This window comes from Myotis myotis, unplaced genomic scaffold, assembly GCF_014108235.1.
Source record: "Myotis myotis isolate mMyoMyo1 unplaced genomic scaffold, mMyoMyo1.p scaffold_m19_p_11, whole genome shotgun sequence".
In the NCBI taxonomy this organism is placed as follows: Eukaryota; Metazoa; Chordata; class Mammalia; order Chiroptera; family Vespertilionidae; genus Myotis; species Myotis myotis.
The window spans coordinates 54,589,214-54,614,591 of NW_023416315.1; the positions used below are offsets into that span (position 1 = coordinate 54,589,214).

The window sequence follows — 25,378 nt, forward strand, 5'->3', positions numbered from 1 at the left end:
GCTCGTGCTGGAGGCAACCAATCGATGTGTTTCTCTCACATTGATGTTTCTTTCTCTCTGTCTTTCCCTCTCTTTTGCACTCTCCCTAAAAATCAATGAAAATATTCTTGGGTAAAGATTAACAACAACAACAACAAAAAAACAAAAAGAAAAGAAAAAGAAAACAATACCTATACTTCATACTTGGAGTAGTTGAGAAGATTAAATAAACTTTTAGATGAACAAAACTGTAGATTATACTGTGTCTTTAGTTATATGCTTAATTTCCCCAATGTTAACCAATATGCCAAATGAGGGGACAAATTCAGTAAACAGAAAAACTTGTCTGTATTTATATAGACATCTTTAGTACTGTTTTGTTTTTAGAACTTTTTTTTTTATTGGATTAAGAATGTAGTTCCTATTTGCCCTGGCTGAGTAGCTCAGTTGGGTAGAGCATCATCCTGCTATGCCAAGGTTGCATGTTTGATCCCCAGTCAGGCACATACAAGAATTAACCAATGGGCCCGACTGGCGTGGCTCAGTGGTTGAGCGTCGATCTATGAACCAGGAGGTCACAGTTCAATTCTCATTCAGGGCACATGCTCGGGTTGCGGGCTCAATCCCCACTGTGAGGCATGCAGGAGGCAGCCGATCAATGATTTCTCTCTCATCATTGATGTTTCTATCTCTCTCTCCCACTCCCTTCCTTTCTGAAATCAATAAAAAAAAAAAAAAAAAGAATTAACCAATGAATGCATAAATAAGTGAAACAACAAACTGATGTTTTTCTTTCTCAAATCAATAAAAATATAAATTAAAAAAAGAAAATAAATATAAGTGAACAAAACTCATCATTAAAATTCAAAGATTGTCAAAATGGAGTAAAAACGAAGTGCTTTTAGAATGTACTTGAACTTAAACACCTATCAGGTTGAAATAGACTGTTATAGGGTGTGGAAGCAGCTGGGGAGATGTCAATGGGGGAAAAAGGAGATTTATGCAATACTTTAAACAATAAAGAGTTAACAAAAATAGATTGCTATAGATACAGATTGGTATATATGAACCTCATGGTAACCACAAACAAAAACAACAACAACAAAAAATACAGAACAATAAAGAGCAAAAGACTCAAACAAAACACTAAAGAAAACCAGCAAACCAAAAGGAAAGAGATCAAGACAAGTAACAGAGAATGACAACAACAACAACAACAACAACAAACAAATAACAATGACAATAAGTACATGCCTATCAAGAATTATTTAAATGTAAATGGCCTAAATGTTCCAATCAAAAGACTTAGGGTGGCTGAATGAATAAAAAACAAGACCCACCTATGTTCTGCTTATGAGATACTCACTTTAGATAAAAAGACACACAGATTGAAACTGAAGGGATATAAAAAGATGTTACATGCAAATAGAAGGGGTAGCAATACTTATATGTGATAAAACAGACTTTAAAATATGGACTGTAAAAGGAGGCATAATGATAAATGGGTCAATGCAATAAGATACCGCAATTGTAAATATATCTATTCACCTAACACAGGAACATCTAAATACATAAAGCAGCCCTAGCCTGTTTGGCTCTGTGGATAGAGCATTGGCCAGCAGACTGAAAGGTCCCAGGTTCGATTCCAGTCAAGGGCATGTGCTCAGGTTGTGGGTTTGATTCCCAGTAGGGGGTGTGTAGGAAGCAGCCAATCAATGATTCTCTCTCATCATTGATACCTCTATCGCTCTCTCCCTCTCCTTTCCTCTCTGAAATCAATATATTTAAAAAAATAAATATATAAAGCAAATATTAATGGGCATAGAAAGAGAAATTAACAGCAATACAATATTAGTGGACTTTATACTCTTCTAACATCATTGGGCAAATCAGAGATAGAAGATTAATATAAAATAATGACATTAAATGTTATATCAGATCAACTTAATAGACAATCCTAGAACATTTCATGCAAAAACTACAGAATACACATTTTTTTCAAGTGCACATGGAATATTCTCCAAGACTGACCACATATTAGGCCATAAAACAAGTGTCAATTAATTCAATAATATTGAAAATAGAGAATTTTTTTCCGACCACAATGATATGAAACTAGAAATCAACTACAAAAAGAAAACTGGAAAAAACACAAACACATGTAGACTAAACAACATGCTAGTAACAACCAATGGATTGAAGAGGAAATTCAAAAATATTTTGAGATAAATGAAAATGAAAACAAAACTCCCTAAAATTTATGGGATGCAGCAAAAGCAGTTCTAAGATGGAAAGTTAACAGCTATACATACCTATCTCAAGAAAGAAAAATCCCAAATGAACAACTTAACTTTATACCAAAACTAGAAAAAGAACAAAACCCAAAATATATAGAAGAAAGGAAATAATAATGATCACAGCAGAAATATAAGAGTTAGAGACTAAAAATACATAATAGAAAAGATCAATGAAACTAAGTGCTGGTTCTTTGAAAGGATAAACAAAATCGACAAACCTTTAGCCAGATTGATTCATCAAGGAAAAAAGAGAGCCCAAATAAATAAAATCAGAAATGCAAGAGAAGAGTTTACAATCAACACCACAAAAATACAAAGGATCATTAAAGAATAGTATGAACAATTATATGCCAACAAATTGGACAATCTAGAAGAAATGGATAAATTCCTAAAAACATACATCTTTTTAAGACTGAACCAAAAAGAATCAGACTCTGAATAGACTAATTACTAGTAATGATACTGAAATAGTAATTAAAAAACACCCCCCAAAAAACAAAAGTTCAGAACAGACAGCTGCATAGGTGGATTTTACCAAACATTTAAAGAAGAATTAAGCCAAAGCGGGTTTGGCTCAGCGGATAAAGTGTCAGCGTGCGGACTGAAGGATCCCGGGTTCGATTCCGGTCAGGGGCATGTACCTGGGTTGCGGGCACTTCCCCGGTGGGGGATGTGCAGGAGGCGGCTGATCGATGTTTCTCTCTCATCGATGTTTCTAACTCTCTATCTCTCTCCCTTCCTCTCTGTAAAAAATCAATAAAGTATATTTTAAAAAATAAATAAATAAATAAATAAAGAAGAATTAATACCTATCCTTGAAAAAATTAAAGAGAAAGGAACTCATTCTACATGGCCAGCATCTTAATACCAAAATCAGACAGGCACTACAAAAACAAAGAATTGCAGGCCAATAACACTGATGAACATAGATGTAAAAATTAGCAACAAAATACTAGCAAATGAAATTCAAAAATACAGTAAAAGTATTACATACAATGATCAAGTGGGATATATACCAGGAATGCAAGGATGGTTCAATATCCACAAATTAACATGATACATGAATCAACAAAACCAAGCATAAAAATGACATGATCATCTCAATAGATGCAGAAAAAGCATCTGACAAAATTTAACATCTATTTATGAAAAAAATGTCAGTAAAGTAAGTATAGAGCGAACTTAGCATAACATAATAAAAGCTACATACGTCAAATTCATAGCTACAACTTACTCAGTGGTGAAAAGCTGGAAGCTTTTCCTCTAAAATCAGGAGCAAGACAAGAATGCCCACTATCACCACTATTATTCAATATAGTATTGGAAGTCCTAGCTACAGCAGTCAGATAAGAAAAAGAAATATAAGGCATCCAAATTGTAAAGGAGGAAGTAAAACTGTTACTATATGCAGATGACATAATAACAAAAATCTGTCGCATTTCTATACACTAATAACGAATGATCAAGAGAAATTAAGAAAACAATCCTCTTCACAACTGCATCAAAAATAATAAAATACTCAGGAATAAATTTAACCAAGGATGTAAAAGACCTTTACTCTGAAAACTTTTACAAACTTAAGAAATTAAAGAGGACACAAATAAATGAAAGGATATACCATGCTAATGAATTGGAAGAACTAATACCATTAAAATGTCCATACTAGTCCACCCGCTGTGGCTCACTGGTTGAGCGGTTGAGTGTCAACCCATGAATCAGGAGGTCATGGTTTGATTTCTGGTCAATGCACATGCCCAGGTTGCAGGCTCGATCCCTACGAGGGGGCGTGCAGGAGGCAGCTGATCAATGATTCTCTCTTATCATTAATGTTTCTATCTTTCTCTCCCTCTCCCTTCCTCTCTGAAATCAATAAAAAATATATTTTAACAAATTATAAATATAAACATTATCACTAATAAAGCTGATTAAAAAAAAAAAAGAACAAAGCTGGAGATAACACATTCCCAGGTTTCAAACAACTTATAAAGCTACAATAACCAAACAGTATGGTACTACCACAAAAACAGACACAAAGATCAATGAAACAATAGAGAAGCAAAAATAAGTGGTGCTAAGAAAACTGGACAGATGTGTGCAAAAGAAATTGAACTGTACCACTCCTTCATACCATATACAAAAATAAACTCAAATTGAACTAAACATTTTTTTAAAATATATTTTATTTATTTTTTACAGAGAGGAAGGGAGAGGGATAGAGAGAAACATCAATCAGCTGCCGCCTGCATACCCCTTACTAAGGATGTGCCAGCAACCAAGGTACATCCCTTTGAATGGAATCGAACCTGGGATCCTGCAGTCCGCAAGCCGACACTCTATCCACTGAGCCAAACTGGTTAGGGCTGAACTAAACATTTTTAAAAATATATTTTTATTGATTTCAGAGAGGAAGGGAGAGGGAGAGAGAGATGAAAACATCAATGATGAGAGAATCATTGATTGGCTGCCTCCTGCACGCTCCCTACTGGGGCCAAGCCCGCAACCCAGGCATGTGCCCTTGACCAGAATTGAACCTGGGACCCTTCAGTCTGCAGGCCGCCACTCTATCCACTGAGCCAAACTGGCTAGGGCATCATTTATTTATGTTTATTGATTTTTTTTTTCTTTTAGAGAGAGAGGGAGAAAGACAGAAACATCAACTTGTTGTTCCACTTATTTATGCATTCACTGATTGATTCTTTTATGTGCCTTGACCAGAGATCAAACTCGAGTAGCCTTGGTATATTGGGACAATGCTGTAACCAAATGAACTACCAGGCCAGGGACTGTACTAAAGATTTAAATATAAGACCTGAAATCATAAAACTTCCAGAAGAAAAGAAAGGCAGTACATTTCTACATAAGTCATAGTAATATCATTTTGGCTATGTCCTCTTAAGGAAGGGAAACAACAACAAAAATAAGCAAATGGGACTGCATCAAACTAAAAAGCTCCTGCTTTTTAGGATACCATAAATAAAACAAAAAGACAACCTATTAAATGACAGAATATATTTGTGCAAATGACATATCCAATAAGGGGTTAATATCCAAAATATAAAGAACTCATACAACTCAAGATAAAAAAATAAACACTCCGATCAAAAAATGGGAGAGAACATGAATAGAACATTTCTCCAAGGAAGACATACAAATGGCCAACCAACATGTAAAGATGCTCAACATCACTAATCATCAGGGAAATGCAAAGCAAAACCACAATGAGATACCAAATCACACCAGTCAGAATGGCTATTATAAAAAAAGTAAAAAAATAACAACTGTTGGTGAGGACATTGAGATAAGGGAATCCTTGGTGCATCGTTGGTGGGAGTGTAAACTGGTGTAACCCCTATGTAAAAGTATGGAGATTACGCAAAAAACTAAAAACAGAAATACCCACATCACCCAGAAATTCCACTTCTGGGTATTTATCTAAAAAAATTCAAAACACTAATTAAAAAAGATAAATGCATCCTATGTTCACTGCAGCATTATTTACAATAGCCAAGATACGGAAGCAACCTAGGTGTCCATGGAAAGAATAAAAAAGACGTGCTACATATACAACGAAATATTCAACAATAAAAAAAGAATGAAATCTTGCCATTCGTGACAAAATGGATGAACCTAGAGGTTACTATGCTAAGTAAAATTAAGTCAAAGTCGAATACCATATGACTTCACTTATATGGAGAATCTAAAAAAACAAATGAACAAACAAAACAAAAACAGACTCATAAAGATCAAACTGAGGGTTGCCAGAGCTGAGGGAGGTGGGGATAGGTGAAAAAGGTAAAGGTGAATATAGTCATCAATATTATAATTTTGCATAGTGATGGATAATTACTAGACTTCGTTTAGTGTGATGACATCATAAAGTATATAAATGTCAAATCACTGTATTGTAGACCTGAAACTAATATAATATTGTATACCAACTATACTTAAATAAATATAAATAAAATCAAAGGTTTATGCACACAGCCAAAAACTAAGAAGAAATTATATGTTGCTTATATGAGTATTGGGATTGTCAGTTGTTATTTTTGTCTTAAAAATACATTTATTGTTGTATTTGTGCAACAAATAAAAACACACAAAAAAAACAAGAGAATTATTCCACTTACTACACGGAGGTCTTCAATACGTTTTTCAAGAAGGACAGGTAAACCCTCTGGGAGTATAGGTACCACCTTGGGCATAACCTGAGAGGCGTAGGTTGGCTGGGTGGTGTTTCCATTCTCTCCCCCTGACTCAGAGAGGGGGCTACCATCAGAAGTAGCATCCAATAATCTGTCAAAGTCAATATCATCTAGTATCTTTAGGGCACTTTCAGCTTCTTGAAAGAGTTCATGTTCATTTGTGCTAACAAAAATGGGAAGGTCCGGATCGGCACTGTTCATGTTTAAGTCGGAGACATCATTTCCCAATGTTACAGCAGCAGAGGGGGGTTTATTAAAAGAGGTGCTCATTAAGTTCACTGAGACTTTAGGGTTAGATTCCTTCTCTAATGCATCCTTCTCTTTCTGAAATTTTCGTATCATGGCAGCTAGAGAAAGAGAATCTTTGTAACGTTTCTTCTTTTTTTCAGACTTGTGTGAATTCAGAGCTACAACTCTGTGAAGAAAAAAAGTAATCAGTTAGGCTACGTATGATTTTCAAGATTAAAGCCCCATGTAAATAAGCAGGCATAGATTATCATTTGACAGGCAGGAAAGTAAATCACTTATCTATAATAATCTATAATAATAAAAGCATAATATGCTAATTAGACTGGATGTACTTCCGGACGTCCTTTGGGACGACCTTCCGGACGAAGCCGGGGCTGCAAGGGAAGCCTGGGTGGGCAGCCAGGAGAAGGGAGGCCTACTCTTGCACAAATTTCATGCATCAGGTCTCTAGTTAAATTATAACAATATCATCTTCATCATCATCATCTGGATTGTTGCTTATGAAAGGTAGATAAGTAAGTGAACATTAGAGTGAGGAAAATAAAAGGAATAAAGTCAAGAGAAAAAAAATGAAAGCAGCTCAGGTTTACTAAAGTATACTAAGTTTAACTTACTATTCCTTTTGGACTGTTCACATTCTTTAGCACACCTATAAAGTAGTTACCTAAACAATTAACCAAGTAAAGAAATGTACTTCTGCTGAAAACAGTTGCTTTACAACCAGAGAAGCCCACCTAGTACACCTTCAAACTTGTATCCCTGGAGGCTGTGCTACCAACTGCCAAAGAAATACAAAATCCTGTGTATCAATCTATGAGCCTTCAACCATCACCATGCTCTCTAACTAAATCCTATTCGATCTGCTACTACCTTCTGGTCATTTTTCACTTTCCATTCCAGGAACAGCTGTGTGAGGCAATCAGCTAGATAAGAAATCTTTTCTAAATTCTATGGTTTATATGTTTCTAACATGTACTTATAGAACCTAAAAGATTGTTAGAACCTTGAAGGTAGGCCCATGTTTCATTTACTCTTATATACACATACAACCAGAAGAGTGCCTGGTATACAATAGGTACTTAACAAATATTTACTCAATGAATAGATTATAAATTTGAGAAAATGATCTATTTATATAAAAGCCAAGCAACCGGAACACCGGAACGACCAGAACTGGTTGCTATGACACGCACTGCAGCCAGCCAACTGGCCTGATGGGGGGGCGGGGGGGGCTCTCCCAGGCCAGATCTGGGGCAGGGTTGGACAGCCAACCTCCCACAGCCCTTCTCCCTGGCCGGCCCGATTGGTCTTCCCACCCCTATGGGGGTGGAGCCGCTCGCCAACCTCCCGTGGACCCTCCCCCCAGCCAGCCTGGCCCCGATCGGATGTCCCCACCCCAATCGGGGGCCAGCCAACCTCCTGTGACCCCTCCACCCAGCTGGCCCTGCCCCTGATCACCTTCCCACCCCGATTGGGGCAGGGCTTGCTGGACCCCACCCATGCACAAATTCGTGCACTGGGCCTCTAGTAAATTCAATAAAAAGCATTGTGTATAGTTTTTATTCCCAAAGAAGCTTACTTGTTCTATATAATAAAAGGCTAATATGCAGAATGACCGGTCGTTATGATGAGCACTGACCACCAGGGGGAGTGCCACTCAGCCAGAAGCCCTGAGCCAGGTTCACGACTGGCAAGTGCAGTGGCGGTGGCGGGAGTCTCTCCTGCCTCTGGGGTAGTGCTAAGGATGTCCAACTGCCGGCTTAGGCCCACTCCCCTAAGCCGTCAGTCAGACATCCCCCGAGGGCTCCTGGACTGTGAGCAGGTGCAGGCTGGGCTGAGGGATCTGTGAGCCTTCAACCATCACCATGCTCTCTATCTAGATCCTATCTGATCTGAAATTCATGCACTGGGTCTCCAGTAAATAATAATCACTTAAAACAACCTTTAGTTATACACACACACACACACACACACACACACACACACACAGGGTGTCCCCAAAGAATGTATACACACTTTAAAAGCTGATTTCTATTACATTTTGAAAATGAAATGTATTTTAATAAACACTGCCTTTATAATTATTCAAAGTATGCATATGTTTTTTTGGGACATCCTACTGGGGATGGAGCCCACAACCCCGCCATGTGCCCTGACCAGAAAATGAACCTGCAACCTTTCAGTGCACAGGACAATGCCCAATCAACTGAGCCACAGGAGCCAGGGCTTAACAATTTCTTACTAATTCAAATGTCACTATAATCTCATGCTCAGGAGGGTATAAATACCTCCCTACATCAAATTTTTGGATATCGATAGCCCAAAATTCAGATGTACTGCCTTGGTAAGGAGGGGAGAAATACCTAGCTTCTCAAGTTTCTGTAACTTAGTATTTTTAAAAAGCCATAGAGAGATAGGGGCAATTGGTAATTTTATGATTACATGGTACAAACATTTTATTCTTATGACTGATGTTTTCTGTGAAATTCTACTTGGTTTTTAGAGGCAAAATCACATTAGCTAAAGTCACAAGTGTTAAGGATACGTAAATAAAATAAATGACTGTTTTATATTAACACAATATAACTCGTTTACACATAGACTACTGCCAATCCTCAATCTCCAGGCATCTAAGTTTAGTTTTAGTACAAAAAGATTAAAATCATTTTTTCAATGTTATACCTTCTTTTCAAACTGATTCTTATTGGTAAAATATTGTAATAAGCAAAATACTTAATGAACCAATTTCTAAATCTGATCTAATACACTGTGAGGCTCTAAGGCAGGGGTGAGGAACCTTTTTTCTGCCAAGGGCCATTTGGATATTTATAACATTATTCACAGGCCATACAAAATTATCAACTTAAAAATTAACCTGCTATTACATAAAATAAAGTTTTCAACACTTTATACAAACCCCTAAAAAAAAATTATCCTGCTATATTTGGCAAGGCCAGACCAAATAATTTCGAGGGCCTTAAACGGCCTGCAGGCCAGACGTTCCCCACCCCTGCTCTAAGATGACAAACCCTTCTACTTATTAATAAACTAGAGGCCCAGTGCACAAATTCATGCACCAGTGGGGTCCCTTGGCCTGGCCTGTGTTGAGCAGCTGACCCTTGGTGGTCAGTGTGCATCACAGCGACCAGTTGACTGGTTGTTTGGTCATTTATATATATACTAGTAGCCCGGTGCACGAAATTCATGCACGGGGGGTGGGGGGCCCTCAGTCTGGCCTTAACCCTCTCCAATCTGAGACCCCTCAGGGAATGTCCGACTGCCTGTTTGTGCCCACACTTTTAATAGATAACAGCTCCATTGTTGTTTCTTTCTTATGCTTAAAACCACTGGAATTAGTAGGTATTCAAAGTGTGTATACATTTTGGGAGGACACCCTGTATATCTCTAGTCAGCGGTGAAAGAAACCAACAGCAGATTTGGGACCCCCAGACAGGGAACCTCGCTCACTCCCCACGTCTCCCCACTTCACTTTCCACCTTCGTGGGCTGCAGGAGAATCAACGTTTTCTCTCATTAATTCGGAAAAGCACGTCCTGTCACCCGCTGCCCGGCAGGAATGCGCTAGGCCCCAAGCAAGCGAGGCTCAGTCAGAGCAGCCTTTGCTCATGGGTGCTGGCACCCAAAGTGCACATTCCTCCTCTACAGTCGCCCCAACTATCCCACTGTTTCACTGAGAGGACGGAATTCCTCTCCACCTCTGACCGAAGGCACCTCAGCGAGGGCCGCCCGCGCCCACCAAGTGTGTCTGTCTGCATCTGCTCCCGCCTCAGCACCTGCATTAACCCCCTAGAGGTGATCTTGTAGCTGCACTGGCCTCCGTGGGAACAGGGCATCACCACTCCGCCCTCTCACTGTCATCTCACAGGCGCCCACCCTCAGCACCCAGAACACCCAAACACTCTCCAAAGGACGTGAGCACATCAGAGGGGATGTGTGCACATCCTGTGGGGGTGTTAGGCATGCTGTGTTGATGGAAGTGCGGTGGAGAGGCGGGGGGAACTTGTGCACACCTTGGTTTGCAACTGTTGCAGGCGTGGGAGGGTGACAGTGTGCTGGGGGATGTTCGCACGCCAGGGGGGGAAGTGCACACCGGAGGCCTCTGGCTTTGCAGATCCGCAAACCCCCGTGGTGCGGCCAGGAGGACCTCAGTCTGGCCCGCCACGGTGGCTGTCCCTGCGATCCTGCACCTTCTGGGCCAGGAGGCGGATCTTGTGCAGCCACTTCTGGGCGCTGATGGCCTCTAGGCGCTACTTCAGCTCAGCCTACAGGCTCCGCTTGGCGCGCTCACAGCTGTCACCACAGCCATGTGGGGAGTACAGGCCGCCCTCCGCCGGCCTGCCTCCCCTGTCCAGAGGCTCTCTGCACTGTTCACCTGCCCAGAGTGACTGGGGCTGGGCAGAATCCAGGTGTCCTGCCCTGCCCAACCCCGGCCGATCCGCCCCTGTGTGAGCTGCTGCCCCGCCAGGAAGGGTCACAGATCCGTGTCTTGGTCCTGTGGACAGCCTCAAGCACTGCCCCCCGCCCAGCAGGGTCACAGATCTGGGTCCTGGGACCGCGGACAGCCTCAAGCACTGCCCCCCGCTCGGTAGGGTCACAGATCCGGGTCCCGGGACCGCGGACAGCCTCAAGCACTGCCCCCTGCCTGCCAGGTCATGGATCTGGGTCCCAGACCGCGGACAGCCTCAAGTGCTGCCCCCCGCCCGGCAGGGTCACAGATCCGGGTCCCAGACCGTGGACAGCCTCAAGCACTGCCCCCCACCTGCCAGGTCACGAATCCGGGTCCAGGACCATGGACAGCCTTGCCCATTGCCGCCTGCCTTCAGTATGCAAATTAGCCGCTATCTTGTTGCTTCAGGGTGGGGGTCCCCACTGGGGTGCCTGGCCGGTCTGGGTGAGGGGCTGAGAGCTGTTTTCAGGCTGGCGGGCAACTGAAGCTCCCAACCTCTCCTTTTTTTCTTTTTTTTTTAATTCTGGGATTTATTTACCTTCTATGGCTGTCACTGGAGCTGAGAGCCGGCTTGAGCTCTGAGGCCCGGCTGCAGCTCTGAGACCTCGGCTGCTGAAAGCAGGTATCTGGGTTTGTTCTATAATTGAAACACTGTTGCGGTTCTGCTGGCTGAAGCCCGGCTGGCTGAAAGCAGGTTTCTGGGGATGGTTTTGCTCCTATAATTGCAACATAGTTGCTGAGAGTACAAGCTGAGAGCCCAGCAGCAGCAGGTGGGAAACCTTCCTCCATCACTGGAGCAAGCAAGCCTCCTGTTCGCTTCAGCTGCCTGGCTGCCGGCTGCCATCTTGCTTGGCAGTTAATTTGCATATCACCCTGATTAGCCAATGGGAAGTGTGTCGGAGGTACGGTTAATTGCCATGTTTGTCTATTATTAGATAGGATAGATACAATATTATCAAAATATAAGTTAATAGGTCATTGGTATTCATAAATACTGAATTAAATTAGACCCAGCTGAGTTACATTATTTAATGCTAAATATACCTTTCTAAAAGGAGAACGAGTCACACTGTGACAATGATTCTCTTATGTTTAATTTCACATACCCCAGTTGTTTGGGTACTTTTTTCCTTGGCTTCTTATCCTTTTCTCCTTCCTCTTTCCGCTTCCGCTTCTTTATCTCAATGCTGTCTTCTTTTATTTTAGGAATCTGCAAAATGATAAAAGAATGCATCACTTATCTAAGTATCAATGCTTTTCTCTGATGCTAGTGACTCAGCACCAAGGGCAGTGTTTTTTCTCAAATTTCAGTCTGCATTAATTTTTAAAAATGCAGATTTTGCTCAGCTGGCGTGGCTCAGTGGTTGAGCATCAACCTGTGAACCAGGAGGTCCTGGTTTGATTCCTGTTCAGGGCACATGCCTGAGTTTTGGGCTTGATTCCCAGTAGGGGGTGTGCAGGAGGCAACCCATCAATGAATCTCTCTCATCACTGATGTTTCTATCTCTCTCTCTCTCTCTCCTTCTCCCCACACCCCTGAAATCAATAAAAACATATAAAAAAGAAAATGCAGATTCTTGTGGTCCATGAGCACTCCCACCCCAGTTTAGATTCAATTATCTGTGGTAGGTCCTTATAATCTGTATTTTTAACAAACATTTTGGTGATTTTGGTACATCTTTGCCACACTTCAAAGAACACTTATCTAAGGACACTCTCTCCATTTCCCAAATACAATATATATATTCTATAGAATTTGCTTTAAAAATTGTATCTTAGAAAAAGTAATGGTTATTAAGTCATTTCTATACCAAGACTTAACATATATCCTGGAAATTTAACCATATCCCAGAAACAGATTATTAGACAACATATGTAGAGAGAAATTTTTAAAATATAGTTCTGTGATGTAAATATCACTTCCCCATATTTACATAATTTTACTTTAAAGCATGTAATTAACTATGGATTCATTAAAGAATGGTTAGCAATTTATTTTCCCTTCTAGTCACAGTGTAAAGCACAAGTAAAATTCAAAAAGCATATCTTAGTAATTGAATGCTCTCATTACTGTTGCAATTTTGAATAAACTCACTTTGGATGGTTTGTGCTTTTGGTCGTCTGTAATATCTTCTTCTTCAGTATCTGAAGCTTGGCGAAACTGTAGAGTGCCAGTGTTGATATAAAATCCTCCATATTTTGTTGTTAGAGAAGCAGGAACTAATTCATCATACTAGATTAAGAAAAAAAAGTTTCATATATATCCTATTATCTTTAATTCTATAAATATGTCAAATAAATTCAATCACCATGTCAGCATCTTCCTTAAATCCTAACTGCAAAAACTAACAGCAATGAGTATGTTTCTGGAATAAGTTTAGAAAAAGTTAGTATCTAGAATAAAAATGAGCTCTAATCATTCAGCATTTATTAGAAAGGCACTTCTGGAACAATGGAACAAATTCTAAATATATCATCTACTGAGAAAAATTTAAGGATCACTGCTACTATTTTTAATGACAATAATTCTGATGAGAAATTCAAACAAGTTAAAACAGATAACTAAAAGTCCAGGCAGCCCTGGCTGGTTTGGCTCAGTGGATGGAGTGTTGGCCTGTGGACCAAAGGGTCCTTGGTTCGATTCTGGTCAAGGGCACGAACCTGGGGTGCAGGATCCTTCTTGGCCCAGGCCCTGGTCAGGTCTCTTACAGGAGACAACCGATCAATGTGTTTCCCTCACATCGATATTTCTGTCTATCTTTCCCTCTCTCTTCCACTCTCTCTAAAAATCAATGGGAAAATATCCTTGAGTGAGGATTTTAAAATAAAGAAGAAAGAAATAAATAAAGCCCAGACAAATAATAAATTTCATTTCCTACTACATTAATATATAATTTTATTCATAAGGAGATTATAAAAAATAACAAGGTTAACAAGGAAAACCACTATAAATGCATAAAATGTTTAAGAAAAGAAAAAAAGTAACAAAATTATTTCTTTTGTCTTAGCTCTAAGTTTCTACGTGGAGAAAAAATTTTAAACGTTCAAAAGGACAACAGCATGTACATGATTTAAAGGGAAGCAGGAAAGGAACTGCGAGTTCAGTAAGCACACGCTGGGGCTAATGAGCTACACACTTTGCTTGGAGCAAGAGACTCAAATTGCCTAAATCGGACGGAAGGTCTGACCTAGAATATCCTTAAAGCTGATGTCCTCTAAATCTGAATTTTAAAGCTTATCATATCTCACTTGATGAAGATGGACAAAATGCAACCATTAAATGGTCAATCTTAACCAAATGAAGGCATTTATAGTGGGAGAGAAAAAAGGAACTACTTATCTAACAGAAACGAGATATCTGCTACCTGAAGTCTCCAGAACTCTACTTAAGGGTTCTTATTATATAACTAGTCTTTAAGGAAGTCAGATTTTTAAAGAAAGTTCTTTGCCATTGGCAAGAAATCTATACAACATACTAGTTACTATAAGAATATTAAGGTTAAGTACAAAAGTTCTGATTTTAACATGTGTTCTTTTAAATTATATGGAAAATGGAAAAGAAAAAACATCCATCAAGTCCTTTCTTGTTGCTCCACTCCATGGGCCACATAAAGATCTATAGGTAAGACTTTCAGAAGGGGTCTAGTAATATCTACAAGTAAAGAACTGATGGAAGGAGTAAGGATTAAAAGTGAAAAGACTTTTATTTCATAATTACTTTGAAAATGTGTAATTAAGATAAGATAAATACACCTGTACTTTCGCTTACAGATACTTGTACACTGCTTTATCATTTACAATTCTTCTTCTTATACACTGTTTCACTTGGTCTTCCAGACACCCTTGTGAGGTAAGGGAGACAAATATTTTCCCATTTGAAAACCAGATTCAGAGCAGTCAAGAACCTTGCCAGAGTAATTTCATTAGTTTATGGCAGAGTTACTGGCTGACTCCCCACCATCCACGACACCAAGCAGCTTCTCACCTGGGAAACACCCTCATCACTAAGTTATCAAGCAGGTGGATGTGCTTAACATGTGTCTTCTTCGGTATTCTGCTGAACTTTCCCTACCAGAGCACTCTTCAGGAGAACAAATTCTCTATGCAAATGTAATTTATTCTTTCAGGTAGAATGTGTTAAGATCCAATGGAACACTGAACTTGAGAATCAGAAGACTTGGATTCAAATCCTTTGCCAATGATTAGTTATTGTGACCCAGAGCAAATCACTTAACATCAATATTTTGGAAATGTAAAACAAGAGGAAAGTTCTAGTGAAATTAAAAAGACAATCTAAATAAAAGTGTTACTCGTGTCTGGTATTATTATTTATTAATAATAAAAAAAATTTTCTTTCAGTCTTTTAAAAATTTGGCAGCATTTAAGTGTGAGACTAAAAATATCTTCAATGTCATTTATTTTCATGTATTTATAGCAATAAGTAGTACATGATTCTGAAAATTAATTATAACCAGATTATTTTCACTCTCTATCAAATAATATAAGAACAGTAAAAGCCTACTGGCAACATAATCAATGATAAGAACAGCGAATCATTTAGTTGGATCACACTATTTTATGTTTGAATTATCTCATAAAAAGAACCAAATAATTTGTTAAAGACAACAATATACAATTACTTGTTTGTCATTAAACAACCTGAACTTTGAGTTTGATTTTCTGTTATAAAACAGTGACCTAGCTTATTCTATAATGTAAGTAATTATATAACTTTTATACAACTTATACCTACAAAATTTATCCTTATTTATTAAAGCTGTAGCTTTCAAATTTTCTTTACCACAACCAGGTGAAAAATACATTACACACCAACATCAAAATTCAGTGCACATGAACACACACATGCACATCAACAAAATCACAGAGCCGATCAGTGGTTTACCATGACAGCTTCTATTATTTCCTATCTCACTTTCTTTAAAAATGCTGGTCCCTCTCTAAATTGATATATAATCCAATTATGGACTGCAAAAGTCAGTTTGCAAAACACTTTATTTGAAAATTCTGAATACTACAAAAGGAGATATTTAAGATGCTATTTGTGAAAGGCAAAACCCATTATGGAGACAGTAAAAAGATTAGTGGTTGCCAGGGCATAGGGAGGCACAAATAGGCAGGGCAGAGATTTCTTAGGGCAGTGAAACTATTCTGTAAGGTACTATAATGGTGGATACTTGTCATTATACATTCGTCAAAACCCACCAAGAGCAAACCCTAAAGTAAACTATGGACTTTGGGTGATGATGTGTCAATATAGGTTCCCTGTAACTAATGTACCACTCTGGTGGGGGAGTGCTGATTATGGGGGAGGCTGTATATGTGTGAGGACAGGGAATATATGGGAAATCTCTGTACCTTTTGCTCAATTTTGCTGTGAACCTAAAATTGCTATTAAATTAAGTTTATTAATTTTAAAAAATGCCGCAGTACATGAAATGTCCATTTATATATGACTAAGTTCCTTCTTGGGTTATTTTGAATTCAACCTGTTTTACATATAATGTTGGCTTTAATGCTTTTTTCATGCTTTACACTTTTCAGCATGTCATTATCTTATTGGAGTCTCAGAGTAATTCTGCTGGACAAGCCAATCATAGCAAAGTGGATGATGCTAAAAGACCTGCTCTGGGTCTATGGCAAATTAGAAATTGAGTCAGGTCTAGAATCTAGGACTTTTGACTTGAGTTCCGAATCAAGGTCAAGACTCTTGACAATATGCCATGGCCTAACCTACTCATTGACAACCTCTACTCTAAAGGGTACGGTCAGTATTTTACTGCTACAAACCAGGCTGCCTGGTAGGTTAACCAGTTTATGTCAGGGCACCAAAGTAACTTAGAAGTATGACAGGGTCTCCAGTATGTCTCATGCTGGAAGCCCATCCTATCACTCTCTCCTACCACACCATATGCCTTGTCGTCATCTATGCAACCAAGCACTGTCATAACAGGAAAAAGACGTATTAATTTATGGGTAGTATAATAATCACTTCAGTGTCACTTTCTCTATATCCTACGTAATCACTGTGCACTGAAAATAATATCATAACAACATTATTTAGACTACTCTAATACACTGAGAAGATATACCTTACCTACCCAAAACATGACATACCCTCCTTCATTTGCTATGGGATCAACGGACTGCCATAGGCTTTAAATGCTCTCTTAAATTCCCTTCCTTTTTATAAGAGAAAGAGAGTTCCAGGGGAAAAGGCATAGGGCTTGATTGAAACAGGCTGGTAAAAGGCTGGCATTAAATTACCGCCATTGTAGTAAGTCTTGGCAGCAATAAAAAAATCAAAGTCTTGCCCTAACTGGTTTGGCTCAGTGGATGGAGCGTTGGCCTGTGGACTGAGGGGTCCCAGGTTTGATTCCAGTCAAGGGCATGTACCTTGGTTGAGAGCACATCCCCAGTGGGGGGTGTGCAGGAGGCAGCTGATCGATGTTTCTCTCTCATCGGTGTTTCAAACTCTCTATCCCTCTCCCTTCCTCTCTGTAAAAAATCAATAAAATATATTAAAAAAAAAAAATCAAAGTCAAGTACATTTTAAAGATGTCTCCAGATTAACTTTAACCCAGTAGCTCCAATTCTCAAGATCACATGATACTTATATGGAAGTCATTTGAAAACACATCTTGCCCAAGTTTGGGAATATCAATAAAAATTCAAGATATAAATACCCTTTGGTCAATAAATTCCACTGCTAGAAATTTATCCTACACATATATTTGCACTCTATAATTACCTTACATATATATTTACTCAAGTACACAAAGTGTACACAGATGCTCAATTATTTATAGGTGTATAAAACTAGAAACATTTTAAATGTATATCAACAGGGTATCAGTTTGTAAAAACATTCACTGAATTATTTTACTTACTTTACCTTACCCTTGACTCCTACTATTCCAGACAAATAATTACTGATATATTAAAGATGCATTACTCACAGCCTCTGAGTTATCAATAAATGGATCTGTCTCATCATAGCCAAAGCCTATATCAATTAAATCTTGTAGCCGATCCTTCCGATGTTTACGGGGTTTCCCACCCTGCAAAGAACAAATACGTTAGACTGATTCAGTACTCATGCTATTTCCATAAAGTTGAAAAATACATGTTGGAAGAATCCCAAATAATTTCTGTAGGCAATCTCCCCTCCAGGAGGTTGAATTTAAGTCCTCTGACATCTTGAATGTAAGTTGTGCTTAGGAACTTGCTCCCGAGGAGCAGAGTATGAAAAAGAGCAGCCAAAGTAACCTTACAGTAAATAACCTGGCCACCATTACCTCAGCCAGGTGATCAAGGTCAACATCAACAATGATAAGCCATGTTGATAGTATACTGACATCATGTGATAAAAATGGCACTTTACCTTTGTGCTCTTTCTCGAAAAAGCCTATAATCCCAGTTATGGGTTAACAATGAGAAAAGCATCATGACAAACTAAACCATGAGAAAAACATCAGACAAACTAATTTGAGAAATATTCTATAAATAACTGACCAGTATTCCTCAAAGCTGTCAAGATTATAAAAAACAAGGAAAGCCCTATCTGGTTTGGCTCAGTGGATAGAGCATTGGCCTGCGGACTGAAGGGTCCCAGGTTCAATTCCCAGTCAGGGTACATGCCCGGGTTGCAGGTGATCCCCAGTATGGTGCATGCAGGAGGCAGCTGATCAATGATTCTGTCTCATCATTGATGTTTCTACCGCTCTCTCCCTCTCCCTTCCTCTCTGAAATCAATAATAAAAAAACCCCACAAAGAAAATATAAAACTGTCAGTCTAGGTGAGCCTCAAGAGACATAATGACTAAGTGTGCTGCTGTACTCTGGATGGTGTCCGAAAAAACTAACCAATGTTGGTTTGTTAAGGTAACAAATGTACTATACAGCTGTAAGATGTTCTCGGGAAGAGTGGTTAAGGACTATATAGGAATTCTTTGTATTAGCTTTGCAACTTTCCAATAAACCAAAATACTCTTATTTTTAAAACTGCCATATAATTATAGACATAGACATTCAAGAAAATAAAAAAATGAGTACTGGGCTGCGGGCACATCCCCAGTAGGGGATGTGCAGGAGGCAGCTGATCGATGTTTCTCTCTCATCGATGTTTCTAACTCTCTATCTCTCTCCCTTCCTCTCTGTAAAAAATCAATAAAATATATTAAAACAAAAACAAAAACAAAAATGAGTACATGCAAAAACTGGTGAAATTTGAATAAGGTCTGTATTACAGTTAATTGTATTGTGCCAGTGTCAATTTCCTAGTTTTGATAATTCTACTTACATAAAAGATATTACTACCTGGAGAAACTGGATGATGGGTATAAGGGACCTCTCTGCACTATTATCTGCAGTTTCTTGTGAGTCTATTATAATTCTTTCCAAATAAAATTTTTTTAAAAAGTGAAACAGCCAGGCTGGTGTTGCTCGGTGGTTTGAGCGTCAACCCATGAACCAGAAGGCCATGGTTCAATTCCTGGTCAGGACACATGCTGTGGTTTTGGGTTTGATCCCCAGTAGGGTGCATGCAGGATGCAGCTGATCAATGACTCTCTCTCATCATTGATGTTTCTATCCCACTCTCTCTCTCCCTTCCTCTCTGACATCAATAAAAAATATATATTTTTTTAAAAAAGAACTGCTACAGAAAGCAATATGTTAAATGCCAGAAGGAATTTAAGTTTTGTCCTCAAAGAATTTAAAACAAGATAATCTACTCAACAAATTTACTGAGCGCCTATCAAGTGCCAGACTTCATGGATTTAATAATACTGAGGAGAGGAGAAAAATTAAACAATTATTTGTGATAAATGGTAGAAAGAAAAATGTAAATGGTACTGAGATGTTTTTAACAGAGGACCTAACAGGAAGAATATAAAAACTCACAGACAAAAACTAATATTTGTGCGCAGACAAGGATGAGTGGAAGTACCCACTTGTAGAGGCCACTGAAAAGATTAGATCAGAGAAGTAACTTGACAAGACTAGTGCTTAACAAAATCACTCTGACAATTGTGATAGGGAATAAAAACAGTGGGGAAGAGATCAGTTAGGAAGGAAAAACATGCAGATATTTATAAGAACGTCACAAGTTAAAGGGGCATAAAATTATATTTAAGTATCAATGATGATGATGATAGTTACCATTCACTGAATGCTAATTTGCATTAGTACCTACAACTATCCATTATTTCACATTTGACAAATGGAGAAAACTAAAGCTTGGAAAGGATAAATAACTTGTTTAGGCTCATACAGAAAGTAACAGAGCCAATCTTCAAATTCATGGCTCTCTAACTCGAAAGTGCCATTCTATTCAAAGTCCTATCACAGAAGTTGTAGAACCCCTGAGGTCTGTCTTTTTTCCACTCAGAGTCAGCCTATACTCCATACTCAAACTGCAAGCCATCCCCACTGTCACTCGTCTATAAATTAACTTCTCCCACTTGATGCTCTCATTTTATTCATTCTATTTCCCTGCCTTAAAACTTTATTATTCGCTAAAATTAAAAAGGCTGGTAATACCAAGTGTTAACAAGAGGAAGAATTAAAACACTCTTACACAGCTGGTGCAAAATGATACAGCCACTTTGAGTCTGTTTTTGTTTTGTTACTTCCTTTATTCTGTTCTTTAGATTCCACATATAAGTGAAATCATACGGTATTTGTCTTCCTTTGTCTGACTTATTTATTTCACTTAGCATAATACTCTCTAGGTCAGGGGTGGGCAAACTTTTTGACTCGAGGGCCACAACGGGTTCTTAAACTGGACCGGAGGGCTGGAACAAAAGCATGGATGGAGTGTTTGTGTGAACTAATATAAATTCAAAGTAAACATCATTACATAAAAGGGTACGGTCTTTTTTTTTTTTTTAGTTCTATTCATTTCAAACAGGCAGGATCCGGCCCGCAGGCCGTAGTTTGCCCACGGCTGCTCTAGGTCAATCCATAATAAGATTCCACTCCTTTTTATAGTCAGGTCAAGTAATACGTATTTCATTATATATATGTATCCAGAGCAGCCCTAATCATAGCATCCAAAAACTGAAGACAACCCAATGCCCATCATCCAGTGAATGGATCTGGATTACTACGCAACCAAAGAGAAAGGAACTACTAATACATGCAACACACGGATGAATTTCAGAAGCATTATGCTAAGTGAAAGAAGCATAAGATCATAAGATTCCATTTACAGGAAATTCTAGAAAAGCCAAAAAAAAAAAAAAAATGCAAAAACCTGGTGACAGGAGGTAGATCAGAGGTTGCCAGGTCAGGGCTGGAGGAAGAGGATTATCTGTAGAGAAATAAAAGGGAACTTTCTGGGGTGAAGAAATTGTTCTATATCATGATTGTGGCAGTAGTTAGAGTATGTGTGCATTTGCCAAAACTCATCAAACTGAACATTTAAAATGGATAAATTGTATCTATTTTAATTATATTTCAATAATGCTGATTTTTAAAACCCCTTGTGATTATTTCTACTTCAACGCTCTCTCTCTACAAAGTTTTATTCATATGATTACTCACACCTACAGCTTTCTTTCCATTCTGCCATGGCTATAATGCTGGCTATTATTTTTCACTTAAATGTAATGACTGCCTAATTAGCCTCTCCTCCCTTATCCTCAATTTATCCTACATAATATCATTTAATTAATATTTCTAAAATACCATTTCATATCATTCCCCTGCTCAAAATACTTTAGAAACAATCTACCTATTATAAGCTAAATCTAAAACCCTTACTATGCCATTAATAAAATGTTTTCTACATGTTGACTCAAAACTAACTTCCCAACTTTTTTCTTAAAATTTTCCATCTTAAACACTTTGATCCATTCAATCTATCCACTCAGCCAAACACATTGCTTATCTTTCCTCATTCTTTCCCCTTATTTGCAATAATCTCTTAATCCTCTTTAAATTCTCCCACCTTCACAGCTCAACCCAAGTTTTAAATCCTTTCTCCTTGGTGCTTTCAACTTAAATCACAATGATCTTTTTTTGCTGTCCTAACATATTTTTTTGTTTAGGCATTAGCTGCCTATGAGATTGACCTAGGAAAAACTGAAAAACCCACAACAATAAAACCCAAATAGCTTCTATTGTAATAGGCAGAATCAGCCATATGCAGAAGTACAAATAACTTATGTATAATTGGAAATTTAGGAACATTTAAGTCTAGTCAAGGAAACCAGCAGTTACCACAGGAAACATTAGTTGTTTTTAATAATTCTGAGACCATAATAATCTAATATATGCAGAAAATGGTTAAATAAGTAAATGAGTCTAATCCAGTGGTTCTCAACCTGTGGGTCTCGACCCCTTTGGCGGTCGAACAACCTTTTCACAGGGGTCGCCTAAGACCATCCTACATATCAGATATTTACATTATGATTCATAACAGTAGCAACATTAGAGTTATGAAGTAGCAACAAAAATAATTGTATGGTTGGGTCACAACATGAGGAACTGTATTTAAAGGGACAGAAGGTTGAGAACCACTGGTCTAATCAATGACAGTAAACAAAATGTGTAGAGCTTTACTTAATTATAACTGTATTAATCTCAAAAAGGATCATACAAACTTAAGATCTTTACTAAGTATTTTATCAATTATAGTACCATAACAAGGATGAAGGTATAAATTGTACATACTATGTATGACACATCCATTCAATGTAATAGTCATTTTAAAACATGGTTGCCCTGAAAAAAAAAGAAAATGGCTGGTCTGGCACGGTGGATAGTGCGTTGGCCTTCGGACTGAAGGTCAAGGGCACATGCCTGGTTGTGGGCTCAATCCCCAGTAGGGGACATGCAGGAGGCAGCCAATCAATGATTCTCATCATTGATGTTTCTACCTCTCCCCCCCGTCCCTTCCTCTCTGAAATCAATAAAAATATATTTAAAAGAACAAACAAAAAACATGGTTGCCCCGGCCAGTGCTGCTGTGGCAGTGTCAGCCCACACAGAATGGTTGCAGGTTTGATTCCCCGTCAAGGGCATTTACCTGGGGTACAGAGGCAACTAATTGATTATGTCTCTCACATCAATATTTCTTTCTCCCCCCACCCATCCCTTTCACTCTCTAAAAATCAATGGAAGATTAAAAATGGCAGGGGAGTAAATGGATGCTGCACCAACATGCTCCCAGGAACAAACTGCAATTACAACTAAAATAAAGAAAGACTTCCTGAATAATCAACTGAAGACTCGTTTGAGAGAACCCTGATAACCGAGGACCGAAAAGTGGAGACCACGATAGAGAATGGTAGGAGGAGCAGAGGCATGAAAGGGCTGGCCAGACTTCCACAGACAGCAACTGAAGTTCCGGAGAGATATCTCAGCTGTGGGGGGTTGCCATGGAGAACTCTGGGGTCTAATCCCCAAGCTGGGTCCCCCACCAGAGAACAACAGAACTGAGAAGGGTACCCACATAACATCTGGCTGTGAAAAGCAGTGGGGTTGTTGCCTGCAGAGAGATGGCTGGAAATGCAGGCACCCTCTTAAAGGGCCAATGCACGAAATTCCGTGTGCAGCCACCCACCTTGTGCTCCAACAGAGGGAGGGCAGAGAGGAGTGGAGCTGTGTGAGCAGAAGTCAGGATCGGGGCTCGGGTAAGAGCTCACAAGGCAGACACCCCAGTTTCCTGTGAGGTCATCTTTCTCACACAGACATTTGCTATACAGGGTGGATCCAGAGACATGGAAGTATGGAACAGAGTGTGGAATCTCAGAGGGAAGGGAGGGGAGGGTGGGTGCGTGGGAGGTAATCAAAGACCTTGTATACATATATGCATAAGCCATGAACACAGACAATAGGGTGGTGAAGGCGAGGGGTGGGGGCGAGCTGGAGGGGGGCAAAGAGGGAAAAGGGGGACATATGTAATACTTCAAACAATAAAGATTTAAAATAATAATCCTATCTAATAAAAGAGAAACATGGTAATTGGAGTACAACTGCTACCCTTCCCATTGGCTAATCAGGGCAATATGCAAATTAACTGCCACCCAAGATGGCAGCCGGCAGCCAGGCAGCTTGAAACTAACATGAGGCTTGCTTGCTTTAGTGACGGAGGAAACCAATGGTCCCCGCCTGCCGCTGCAGGCCTCTGAGCTGCAACTCTAAGCAACTATGTAACAAATATAGAAGCTAAACAAAACCCCAGAAACCTGCTTTAGTCCGCCGGGCTTCAGCCAGCAGGATCGCAACATTGTAAGCAAAGGCCAGAAACCTACTTTCAGTAGCGTAGGCCTAAGAGCTGGAGCCAAGCCTCAAAGCTAAAGCTGGCCCAGAATAAAAAAGAAAAAAAGGAGCGGTTGGGAACTTCAGTCACCCCCAGCCTGAAAACAGCCCTCAGCCCCTCACCCAGACTGGCCAGGCACCCCAGTGGGGACCCCCACCCTGATCCAGGACACCCTTCAGGGCAAACCAGCCGGCACCCACCCGTGCACCAGGCCTCTACCCTATATAGTAAAAGGGTAATATGCCTCCCAGCACCGGGATCAGCGGAGCCAAGAGGCTTCCTGGCACTGGGATCAGCGTGACAGGGGGCAGCGCCCAAAACCCCTGATCGCCCTGCGGCTCTGTGTGTGACAGGGGGCGGGACCATAACCTCCCTATCCACCCTGCTCTGTTCGTGACAGGGGAAGGCACCCCAAACCCCTGATCAGCCCTGCTCTGTGCCTGATAGGGGGGAGCTCCCCAACCCCCTGATCGCCCTGCAGCTCTGTGTGTGACAGGGTGTGGCGCCCCAACCCCCTGATCGGCCCTGCTCTGTGTGTGACAGGGTGCAGCGCCCCAACCACCCCCCCTCCCCATGGGCCCTGCTCTGTGTGTGACAGGGTAGAGCCATAACCTCCCCATCGGCCCTGCCCTGAGTATGAGAGTGGGGGCGCCCCAACCCCCTGAAGGGCCCTGCTCTGTGGGTGATAGAGGGCGGCGCCCCAACCCCCTGATGGGCCCTGCTCTGTGCATGACAGGGGGTGGCGCCGCAACTTCCCCATCGACCCTGCCTTGAGTGTGACAGGGGGTGGTGCCCCAATCCCCCAATCGGCCCTACCCTGAGTGTGACTGAGGGTGGCATCGCAAGCTCCCAATCCACCCTGCTCTGTGCATGACAGGGGGCGGCGCCCCTACTCC

The 25,378-nt window shown here is 40.0% G+C and overlaps 1 protein-coding gene across 6 annotated transcripts in view; it reads right to left on the bottom strand.

Moving 5' to 3' along the window:
• The window catches only part of UBN2 (ubinuclein 2), an 88,145-nt gene that overhangs the window by 43,957 nt on the left and 18,810 nt on the right, over positions 1 to 25,378 (bottom strand). For all 6 annotated transcript variants that reach the window (XR_004970983.1, XM_036329009.1, XM_036329007.1 and 3 more), the window contains exons 3-6: positions 18,172 to 18,273; positions 13,290 to 13,427; positions 12,301 to 12,404; positions 6,404 to 6,893 (exon numbers count right to left, since the gene is read on the bottom strand). Coding sequence is in view for 5 of the 6 variants with exons in the window: in XM_036329009.1 (XP_036184902.1) it covers positions 6,404 to 6,893; positions 12,301 to 12,404; positions 13,290 to 13,427; positions 18,172 to 18,273 (834 nt within the window). In the remaining variant the exon portion in view is untranslated. The remainder of the gene's footprint in view (positions 1 to 6,403; positions 6,894 to 12,300; positions 12,405 to 13,289; positions 13,428 to 18,171; positions 18,274 to 25,378) is intronic.